Source organism: Leptonychotes weddellii, chromosome 4 (assembly GCF_054177405.1).
Source record: "Leptonychotes weddellii isolate Sample4059 chromosome 4, ASM5417740v2, whole genome shotgun sequence".
Lineage (NCBI taxonomy): Eukaryota > Metazoa > Chordata > Mammalia > Carnivora > Phocidae > Leptonychotes > Leptonychotes weddellii.
Window position 1 is genome coordinate 78222195 of NC_138372.1, and position 12103 is coordinate 78234297.

Sequence of the window (12103 nt, forward strand, 5' to 3'; positions counted from 1 at the left end):
AAAAACCTCTTTTTTTATTCTCAGAATTTTTTCATATTCTAGGAGGACCATTTTGGTGCCTCACTTTCTGAATAGTAGTAAGGAAAGTAGGAAAACCTAAAAATTGTAAGTTATGTATATAAAAATATTCCTTCCTGATCCTTCCCTTTTCCCTAAAAATGATGGAGAGAGGAAAGAAAAGTGTCATAATGGTTGAATTGTACCTTATGAGTCTACCATCTTGTTTCTCTTTGCCTTTTTTATAACCCAGGGAATGCTCACCTTATAGTACCAGCACAGTAGATAGAAACAGACACTGCTCTTCAGGTTAGATGAAGGGATAACCAATATTCTTTTACTGTCAGAATCCTTAACCCCACTTCCAGTTGCTTTTTCCCCCTTTAACCTTACCACAGGTATCAGTTTTTTTGTTGTTTTTTTTTAATAGGAGCCCCGAGAGGACATTTCATACAGGTTGGAAAACAATTTGGGATCAGGAAACATACCCTAGAAGGGGTGAAACTTGAGATTTTATTTTTTATTTATTTATTTTTAAAGATTTTATTTATTTATTTGACAGAGAGAGACACAGCGAGAGAGGCAACACAAGCAGGGGGAGTGGAAGAGGGAGAAACAGGCTTCCCGCTGAGCAGGGAGCCCGACGTGGGGCTCGATCCCAGGACCCTGGGATCATGACCTGAGCTGAAGGCAGTTGCTTAACCGACTGAGACACCCAGGTGCCCCGACACTTGAGATTTTAGAGAAGGACTAGAAGCCAGACTACAGGGCAGTTTAGGGACACTCTAGGCAGAGGTAACAGCATGAGCAAAGCATGAAAAGAAGGAACAGCCAAAAGTAAAGTGCAGGGGCGCCTGGGTGGCTCAGTCGGTTAAGCAACTGCCTTCGGCTCAGGTCATGATCCTAGACTCCTGGGATCGAGCCCCACATCAGGCTCCTTGCAGGGAGTCTGCTTCTCCCTCTCCCTCTACCTGCTACTCTGCCTGCTTGTGCGCTCTCTCTGTCTCTCTGTCTCTCTCTCTCTCATAAATAAATAAATAAATAAATAAATATCTTAAAAAAAAAACAAAAGTAAAGTGCAAGTATGTTTATTTAGAGGGCTGAAAATGTGAAGCAAGGATAGAAGGCGAAGCTAGGTGGGGCAGATCTAAAAATATACCATGTTAAAGAGCTTACATTTAATCCCCAAGATATTGGGGAGCTTTTAAGGGATTTTTTTAATGGGGAAGGGATAGGATCAGATACTGATTTTAGATAAATTAGTCTAATAGTTTTATGAAGAATGGTTGTATTAGTTATCTAAGGATGCATAACAAATTATACAGAAACCTAGTAGCTAAAATAACAGGCATTATCTTATAGTTTACTTTGGTTCAGGAACCTGATCATAGCCAGTGAGGCTCTCTGGCTCAGGCTCATTCACAAGATGCCAGTCAAGGTGTCAGCCAGGGCTACAGTTATTCCCAGGTTCATTTGGGGGAGAATCCACTTCTAAGCTCACTGAAGTGGTTATTGAAAGTAGTCAGTTCCTTCTGTACTTTTGGACTGAGGGTCTCAGTTCCTCTCCAGAGGTATCCCTCAGTGCTTTGTCACTTGAGCCTCTCCATAGAACAGCTCACAGCCTGACAGCCATGAGCAAAGAAGTGAGAGAGCAAGAGAGCAGGGTGAACAAGATGGAAGGCGGAGTCTTCTAATCTAATTTTAGAAATTTAGAAGTACCATCTTGTCACTTTTGCTGTACTTTATTCATTAGCAGCAAGTCACTAGATCCAGCCCACACTCAAGAGAAGAGTTAGGGGATTACACAAGTCGCTGCACTGTTTCTTCACTATATCCAATTAGACACTGGTTATTTCTCTCAGTTATCTGTTTAATTTTCCTAGTTGTCTCTGTTCCTGTCTTATTCTCATTATCCAAGTACTTACCACTGTGCACATAAAGTGTGGGAGTGGACTTGTCATTGCTTCCCTGTGGCCATTTCCTATGTCTTTGTTATTTTAATGTCTTTTCTTCCTTTCCACCTGTCAGAAATACCACTAATTTTGGGAGTGCCTGGCTGGCTCAGTTAGAGGAGCATGTACTCTTGATCTTGGGGTCCTGAGTTCAAGCCCCATGTTGGGTGTAGTGATTACTTAAGTAACAATAAAACTTGAAAAAGAAATACCACTAATTTTTGAGGTACATTTCAACTTCTACCTTTCTTGAAATGTATATATGTTCCTTTTATCTCTGTCTCCGACAGCTATAATTAGGAGGGGTCTTTGGAAATTTTGAGATTCTCCAAGTTTAGAAGAGAGCACTGGCTTAAGCTATTAAGTGTAATGAAGCTCTCTCTCCGTCTGCCTGTGGAGCAGTGCCTTGCCACCCTGATTCACTGGAATCGTGTGGAGAGCTTTTTAAAAAGAGATGCCTTAAAAAAAAAAAAAACAGATGGCCTTGACCTTCCCTCAAAGATTCTGATTTAATATGTCAGAAATGAAAACAAGACTGTAAGGTGAATTTGATGTCTAAATAAGAGAACTATTGCATTAGAGTCACCCTTATCATTATACTGTTGTTTCTGTACATTTAATCATCCAAATAGCTTAAAGCAGTAATTTCCAAATACTGGTGGAGAGCTAGCTACATCAACACACACAGACATTTGGGCCCTATCACTAACAGTGTTGATACACTAGATCTGTGGTTATATCCAGGCTTCTGTATTTTTTAAATAATGAAAGAAGACCGATATATAATTGGGTTATAAAAATATTGGATGAATGGACTAATGTACCATATTAATTTTTTTGTATATTCCTTTACAGTACTATTCAGATACATACATGTAAATATTTGATAAACATTAAGGACCAATTGACCATGATATGTCTTAGAGATTACTTTGGAAGATTCTGGCCAGTTGAAATCATATTTTAAATAGTAGTTGAATGACTGCTATGTTTAGATTTTTAGATGCTCCAGTACTATTCAGTAGTATAGTTTAGTGTTTCATACATTGGTACATTTTATCTAGCTCTTTTATTTTAGATAATAACTTACTGATCACATGAAAAATTTAAGAACAACTAGATTCTTTTTCCTCATATTATTCTGATAAATCTTGATACATTCTAGTATAGAGAGTTATATTATTACTTTCTTACAGAATGGGATTGTCAGAATGTGGCTTTAATAAATTTTTTCTTCCTTTTCTTTAGTGTTATTCCTCTTTTAAGAGAGTCTGTTGGAATATTAATGCAGAGAACTCCTCCGGTGTTAGAAAATGCTCTGCCTCAGTGCTACCAGAGGGTAAGTTTCAAAGCTTCCAAACCATTAGATTTTATATTGTTTCCAAGCTGTTAGGGTTTTTAACTTTTACAAATATGGGTAGCATATGTGTAATTTAGTATTTCTTCCAAGATTGAATGCTAACCATGAATGCCATTTATACAAACCAGAATAAAATCATTGGAAAATATTGAACTATACTAAAGAAAATGTGGTAGAAATTGTCCTCATGTAGAATTTGAGCAGTTCTTTTAAAATATAGATACAAATAGCAGATGATATAAACATTTATTCAGTATATTTTTTGAGCTCCTACTTTGTGCCAGAAATTCTAATAAGGTACTAAAGATATAAGGGTAAGCAAGACAGACAGTGTCTGTGCTCAAAGAGATTGTGGTTTAGTGGGGAAAAACAGGTACTAAATAATAAATTGATAAATAAGAAAATATCCATAATAGTTACTATAACAGAAATTTTAAAAAGTGATGTAGTAGACATGGATGATTACCTTAGATTCATGAAGGAGGTCATATTCAAGGAAATTCAAGAAGGAGCCAGCCTTATGAAAATCCTGGAGAAGAGTGTTTTAGGCAAAGGAACACTTTATGCTAATGCAGAAGTTCTACGGCTGGAACTAATTTAGAGTTGTGAAGACCAGAAGAAAAGGTCACTGTGGCTAAAGCATAGTCAATAAAGGGATTGGCTGGAAAGGGGAGAGAATAGTAGGGGCCAGATCATACAGAGATTTTTGGTCTTACTAAGAGGTTTTGATTTAATTTTAATCCAGTGGGAAGTATTAGAAAGTTTTTAGGGAGGAAGAGTGTCATAAAACTTGTGTTTTTAAAAGATTATTCTGCTTGCTATTGGAGAACAAATTCTAGAGAGAATGAAAGCAAAGAAAACCAGTTATGAGGTTCTTGTCATTTAAGTGGGGCAAAATGGTGGTTAGGACTACCGAGGGAGCAGTGAAGATGGAGGTAAGGACACATTTGGGATAAATTTTTGGAGATGGATTATATTAGTGGAGGGGAGAAAAAATGTTCACTCTCAACTAGGTAGATGCTGGTACCATTTGTTAAGATTAAGGCTGTGTTGATGCAGGTTTGAGGATGGAAAATCCACACCCCCGCCCCCCAAATCAAGAGTTCTAATCTGGGTATGTTAAAATTGAGATGCCTTCTATACTCTTAGGGGAAATGTCAGTGAAGTAGTTGGACATGAAAATCTGGTGTTTTAAGGAAAGATTAGGACTAGGAAAAGTTCTGAGTCATCGATATATGAATAATAAAATATTGGGGGGGGTGCCTGGGTGGCTCAGTCGTTAAGCGTCTGCCTTCGGCTCGGGTCCTGATCCCAGGGTGCTGGGCTCGAGCCCCACATCGGGCTCCCTGCTCAGTGGGAAGCCTGCTTCTCCCTCTCCCACTCCCCCTGCTCATGTTCCCTTTCTCGCTCGCTCTCTCTTTCTCTGTCAAATAAAATCTTTAAAAAAATAAAATAAATAAAATAAAATAAAACATTGGGATTATGTGAGATTCCCTTGGGAGAATTAAGCTCTTTTCTTTTTAGCTTTACTTTCAGCTCCAGGTTTACAGCACAGGTGGTGGGAAGCCAGAAAAGGGAGTGGTTAGGAAGGGAGCTGGAAAACCAAAAGAGCATAGTCTCTCAGAGCTGAAGAAGGAAGCAGTGATCCACTTTCTGTGGGGCAAGCAAGGTAGGAACAGAGAAGTGATCATTGGTTGGCATCGTGAACAGCGCTAATAACCTGGATGAGACCAGTTTCAGAGGAGTTTGGGGAGGAGAGCATGATTTGAGTAGATTAAGGAGAAAATGAATTACGGAAGTAAAGACAGTAGCTACAGACAACTCTTTTAAGAAGTGTGGCTGTTAAAGGGAGCAAAGAAATGAGTTGACAGCCTGAGTATGGATATAGTATCAGGGCAGGGCTGTTTGTTTGTTTTTAAAATAGGATATTCTGGAATAGTGCTGTCCCATAGAACTTTCTCCTATAATGGAAATACTATATAATCTGCAATGCTCAGTAGGGAAATCACAAGCAAAATGAGCACCTGATGTATGGCTAGAACAATTGATTTTTTAGTGTAGTTTAATTCTCCTTATTTAAATAGCCACATGTGTCTGGTGATTTCTGTATTACACAGTGCAGTTCTAGAGCATGTTTGTTATTGATAGGAACAGGCCATCCTAGAGGAAGAAATCAATGATACGGTAATAAAGGTGGTCATTACAAGAAGGAAGTTCTTGAGAAGATGAAGAAGGATTGAACCATGGGTGCCTGGGTGGCTCAGTTGGTTAAGAGTCAGACTCTTGATTTCGGCTCAGGTCATGATCTCAGGGTGGTGGGTTCGAGCCCTGTGTTGGCGCAGAGCCTTTAAGATTCCCCCTCTACCCCTCCCTCCCACCTTCCCTCCCTGCTTGTGCTCTCTCTCTCTCAAGAGAAAAAAGAAAAGGATAGAACCAGTAGCAGTATGGAGGAATTCAGTGTAGAGGGGAGCCAGGGGTACTGTATTCCTGGAGGGGAGGCAGAAAGTGCTGACATAGATGAGGGTCAACTGGTGGATTTGGTGGTACAGGATAAGGGATTTTTATGTGCTTCTATTTTATCATTTATAAGGCAGTATAATCAAACACTCCTCTGGCGCAGAACGCCAGAGGAGGGGCACCTGGGTGGCTCAGTTGGTTAAGCGTCCGCCTTCAGTCCGGGTCGTGATCCCCAGGTCCTGGGATCAAGCCTTGTGTCCTCTCAGCTCAGTGGAGAGCCTGCTTCTTCCTCCCACTCTGTCTCCCTCTCTGCTTGTGCTCTCTAAATCTTTTAAAAGGGGAGGAGGGGGGCGCCTGGGTGGCTCAGTCGGTTAAGCGTCTGCCTTCAGCTCAGGTCATAATCGCAGGGTCCTGGGATCGAGCCCCGCATTGGTTGTCCCTCTGCCTCTCCCTCTGCCTGCTTGTGCTCTGTCAAATAAATAAAACCTGGAAGGAAGGAAGGAAGGAAGGAAGGAAGGAAGGAAGGAAGGGATGAGGAGAAGCTGTAAAAAGGTTTTTTTAGATAGGAAAGTGAAGTGTTGCCCATTTATCATTTGTGGTTATCATTTTAAGGTAGGGTAGTCATCATAACTGTGAAGGGAAAGGGCAATTTATTGAATGCTTACTATAAGCTGGTCCCTGTACTAATTGTTTTACATATACGGTTTCTGGTCTTCACCATATCCATACAGGGTAAGTTTTATCTTCCTTTCCATAGGTAAAATTGAGGCTCAGAGAATTTAAGTAACTCATCCAAGGTCACAAATGCTAGTGGCTGAACCAGAATTCTAATCCATATCTTTCTGATTCCAAAGCTCATGCCCTTTCTATTATACCACACTGTTAGAGTAGGAAAAGCATCTGTGACTACGCTTTCCACAAATTGTTTAACTTGAGGAGAGTTAAAGCCAGTTTGTATAGGAACATTCCTTAGTCTTAGCTACAAGAGTACTTGCATTCTTAGAGGTAGAAGAGATCTATTCATTCGGTTGTTTCATTCACAGTAGACCATCCCGTGAGGATGCCATTCAGAAACATGTAGAGTGACACCAGGTTCAGGCCACTATGTCATCAGAATCCCGAAAGAGGAAGAGTCCACCTTGACCTCTTTTCCCAGTAAAAGCAGTTTTTAAAAAGGCCACAGTTGGTATTGTCTCAAATTTCCTACCAACTGTTTTGGAGTTTATAGAAAATAATGCCTACATTGATCAAATTCTGATAAAAAATGAAAATTTTTGATAGTTCTCGGTTCAACTTTTCCTTAATTAATATCCCAAATAGGTTACTTAAAAATCAGAGGATCTCAGAATTGAAAAGGATGTTGACTTTTTGATAATAGGCATTCTAACAGGTATGAGGTGGTATTTCATTTGGTTTTGATTTGCATTTCCCTGATGATTAGTGAATTGAGCATGTTTCACTGTTGGCCATCTGTATGTCTTCTCTGGAAAAATGTCTAGTCCCATCCTCTGTCCATTTTTTAATCAGTTTGGTTTTTTGCTGTTGAGTTGTATGAGTTCTTTTTATATTTTGGACATTAACCTCTACCTTCTCAATTTTTAATTGTCCTTTCACATTTTCTATTTTTTTCTCTTATGGCATTTTCTTTTTTTTTTTAATTATGGCATTTTCTATATTTCCAGAAACTTATCCCTTTTGTCTGTTTCAAAGTTGTGTTTTTATTTTGTGTGCGTTTATGTATATTTATCATACACACACATACACACACAATTTACTAAGCACTTACTTGGGCCAGGCACTGTTTTAGATGCTAAGGATACAAAACATAAAAAAAAAGAAAAGAAAAAAATTCCCTGCCCTTTTGAGCTTAAGTTCTGCTGGAGAGGCAGGCAATAAAAAATATAAATAATATGAATGAATAATGCAGTGTATGATATTATGCTCCAAAAAGTAAAACATAGCAGAGAAACATAAAAGTGAAAACATTATTATTTTACATAGAGTAACAGGAGACCAAGAGTACAGGAGTTATAGTAGCTTACTGAGAAGATGACATCTGAGTAAAAACCCAAACAAAGTGGACCAAGTAGACATCTGGAAGGAAGGTACACTTCCGACAGAGGGAATAGCAAGTACCCTGCGGCAGGAGTGTGCCAGACTTTTCAGCCAATGGTGAGGAGGCTGGTTTAGCTGAGGAAGAGAGAGCAAGGGGACGCCTAGTAGGAGAGGAGGTGATTAGGTAACAAGTGGGCCATGTGACATGGGCCCATATAAGTCATTGTGAAAGCTTTGATTTTTATTCAGAGTAAGGTGGGAAGCCATTGGAGGATTTTAAACAGCCAAGTGGCAGCATCTGACCTAAAGTAACAGGATCGCAGTTGGAATACTGTGATGAGAATAGATGGAAAAGATGCAAGGCCAGAAATGGACCAGTTACTATAATATTATATTATTACACTTATACTGTTAAAATAATCCAGACTAGAGATAATGCTGTCTTCAGCTAGGCTGATAGTAGTAGATGGTGAGAATGTTTGGATTCCACTCAGTGGTAATACTTTGTGTATTCACAAGCTACACATTCATATAGTATTCCCTTTTATGGTTTTTAAAATCTGTTATTTGTAGTTGTTCTTTTTCATGGAAAAAGGCATGGAAACAGTTCCTGTTTGTTTTTTTTTCTTTTCCAAACCTCCTTCAGAGTTTGTCTTGCCAGTGGTTGTCAGCCTTAGGCTATGGAAACCTTAAGGAGCCATTGTAAAAACTGAGAGACGTCCTTCTCTTTTTTGTTGTCACATGATTTAGAGAAGAGTATATGTTGGCATTTAGCTCCTTGGGGGAGCTTGGGGATGCAAAGGGTCCTATAGTTTCTGACACAGGGAAAAACCGTCCTGTCCAAAATATGCCCCCTTTGGGAAACACTGACTTCTCTACTTCAGTAATCTTTTAAAGAACTAGTTTTTTGATACTGTGAATTCTAGTAGTTTCTAAGTCTCTGGACCATTGATTTCTGTCCTTTATTTCCTTCCTTCCTATTTCTTTGAGTTTACTTTGTTGTTCTTCTAGTTTCTAAACGCAAATGAGTTTATACTTGTTTTCTGATCAATGTACTTGAAAGTGTAAATTTCCATCTAGGTGCTCTCTCAGCTGTGCCCTACAAATTTTGGCATGTGATCGTTCACATTTCCCAGACACCTGCCATGGCACATAATGAACTAGAGAACAGAATCCATATTTACTGAATATGTTGCATAATAATAGTATTACAGTTAATAATCTAAATAGCATTTTAGTGAACTGCAGCATAATAATAATAAAACAGCATACATAATAAAATAAGGGGGCCCTATGATGTTAATATTTGCCCTTTCTGTTTCAGGTGCAGCAGTTGCAAGGAGTTTACAGTTTACAAGAACAGCACTTCTGGACCTTATGTTCTGATGTTTATGTTGGGACCTTGAAATTAGTAGTAGCCCCTGATGCTGATGCCAGGTGGATTTTAAGCCAAACACATAATATTTTTACTCAGGTATGACTTTTTCATTAACTTCTTAAAGATCTTTGAATTTATCTTATCTACTAGTTTAAAAAATATTTACTACTTAACATGTTAAATATGTACGTATATAAATATATATATACACACACACACATGCAATACTATGAGGAAAGCATAAAAGTACTTTTTTTCAACCATACAGGCAAAATTGGGAGATCTTATTTTAGTTAATACTCTTAAGGAAGATAGTCCTGTTCTCTCATTATACTGATTTGAATTCTTAAGAAAAAGTAGATTCTCCTTTACCATATACTCCTTATATAAGACATGTTAAATGCTGTTTAAAGCCAAGAACTAAAATAGCATTTGGAATAAGAATAATGCCTTGTCAGTGGCTTTAACTAAAAGTAGACTATGTTAACGTTTTTGTGTGATAGCAAAGCCATAGTTCTGTGTGGTTTAAAGCTTAATATTCTGTTGTATTTGGAATCATAAATTAGTCACTGCATGCCTGCAGCCAAATCATTTGACTTGATGCTTATTCTGTCTTGAGTTGACATAGTCATGTGACTGATAATGTAAGAGTGATATATATGATTCTGTATCTGCTGGGAGAATAAGAACATCATGTCAAGAACATCTAAGGAAAGAGTGAGAGAATACAAATTTTTTTTCATTCTAGTTTGCTGGAAATATTTGGCGAAAAATCTAGATGTCGACACTGCTGCTAAAATTACCTAACACATAGATCTAATGAGGAACTGTTTCCATGCCTTAAAAATGTGTGCTTAAAAACTGGCCTGTGCCTCTTGGTGTGATGCAGTGAGAGTGTGGGGTACTTTTGCCCGAAATGGTTAATGTGAATCTAGTCACTAGCAGAACAAACCCAGCTTGTAGAGACTTCTACAAGACTGTTAGCCTGGGGGTGCCTGGGTGGCTCAGTCGTTAAGCATCTGCCTTCAGCTCAGGTCATGATCCTGGGATCAAGCCCCGCATTGGGCTTCCTGCTCAGCGGAGAGCCTGCTTCTCCTTCTCCCACTCCCCCTGCTTGTGTTCCCTCTCTCTCTGTGTCTCTCTCTCTCAAATAAATAAATAAAATCTTAAAAAAAAAAAAAAAGACTGTTAGCCTAGATTCTTACCAAGTGTTAGTGTCATGAAAAGGGGGGAAAAACAGTATGGAGTTAACTTCACAGTTGAATGCAGTGTCTTACCTTGATTGAATCTTAGATTGGGGGAAAAAAAAAAACAGGCATAGAGGAAACTATTGGGTAACTGGGAAATTTGAATATGGACTGCATAATAGTTCATAATAATTGTGTAGGTGTTAGATTTCTTGGGTGCAATAATGGATTGTGGTTATCGAAGAATGCTCCATTCTTAGCAGATCCATGCTGAAGGATTTAGTGGCGAAGGATCAGGATATCTAATTTTCAGATGTTTCAACAGAAGTAAAAAGATTATAAATAAATATACTTAGAGAGAAATAAAGCAAATGTGGCAAAATATTAGCAATTGGTGAATATAGGTGATTTTATTTTTTAAAAAAAGTTAAAAAACAAAAACTTTGGAGGCTCCTCATTGCCACCAGGATAAAACCCAAACTTTCTAGCATGACCCCATTAACTTTTCAAGCCTCTGCTATTCATTCCCATATACTTCATACCCCTCTAGACTGTTTACTTTTCTGTGTGGGACAAAGATTCTACTCTAATGTAAAGGTCCAACAGTTGTTACTTTCTCTCTGAAGCAGAAAGACCCCTCTAAGCTGCATAACTTTATCTTTTGATATACATATTTATCTGCAGGTTTCTTCCAAATATGATTTTGCATTCTCAATGCTTAGAAAAATGTACGTGTATAATAAATTTGTTGAACAAACAAATTCTTAAATCTGTATTTGACCAACACCATCTTTATGTGTGCTAAGTATGGAAAAATATGGTTGGGTTCCCATTGGTCTTTTTAACCACAGCACAAAAAGATGGTAATGGTATAAAGAATTAGAGATAATGACAGAGATACACACACACAGGGAAAGAAGGAGAGAAAAAGGAGAAGAGGAAGAGAAACAGATACATCATATCTTCAGACACGGACAACAGAATATAATATGCAGTTTAAATTCAGGATCTTAGCATAAATTAAATGTCTCTCTTCTCTAATAATGAGAAATGTATGGTTATGTTCCTTTGGGAATAAGTAATGAAATAATTTTATGTGTAGTCAACAGCAAGACTTACTCTACTACGAAGCACTGTGCTGGTACCACTTACTCCAGAATTTTAATAACTAGGTCCCTTCTTTAACAGACACTCTTAAGTCTGTATGACTTTCTTGTAATGAGGCATGCAAGACCTTCACAGTATGTCTGAATCCTTCTCACATCTCTCAACAGGGGGTGTTTTATTTTTGTTTTCCATTGGTGATTATTCTTTTTTTTTTTTAATGTTATGTTAGTCACCATACATCATTGCTTTTTGATGTAGTGATCCACGAGTTACTGTTTTCATATAACACCCAGTGCTCCGTGCAGTATGTGCCCTCCTTAAATACCCATTGCCGGGCTAACCCATCCTCCCACCCCCCTCCCCTCTAAAACCCTCAGTTTGTTTCTCAGAGTCCATAGTCTCTCATGGTTCGTCTCTCCCTCCTATTCCCCCCCTTCATTTTTCCCTTCCTTCTCTTAATGTCCTCCATGCTATTCCTTATGTTCCACAAATAAGTGAAACCATATGATAATTGACTTTCTCTACTTGACTTATTTCACTTAGCATAATCTCCTCCAGTCCCATCCATGTTGATGTAAAAGTTGGGTATTCATCCTTTCTGATGGCTGAG

At 38.4% G+C, this 12103-nt stretch overlaps 2 protein-coding genes across 4 annotated transcripts in view; both read left to right on the top strand.

Moving 5' to 3' along the window:
* VCAM1 (vascular cell adhesion molecule 1) overlaps nucleotides 1–12103 on the top strand; it is a 226790-nt gene that overhangs the window by 165347 nt on the left and 49340 nt on the right. The window lies entirely within an intron of this gene.
* The window catches only part of SLC30A7 (solute carrier family 30 member 7), an 86360-nt gene that overhangs the window by 60694 nt on the left and 13563 nt on the right, over nucleotides 1–12103 (top strand). For all 3 annotated transcript variants that reach the window (XM_006728174.3, XM_081817051.1, XM_081817052.1), the window contains exons 9-10: nucleotides 3198–3288; nucleotides 9146–9295. In XM_006728174.3, the coding sequence (XP_006728237.1) occupies nucleotides 3198–3288; nucleotides 9146–9295 (241 nt within the window). The remainder of the gene's footprint in view (nucleotides 1–3197; nucleotides 3289–9145; nucleotides 9296–12103) is intronic.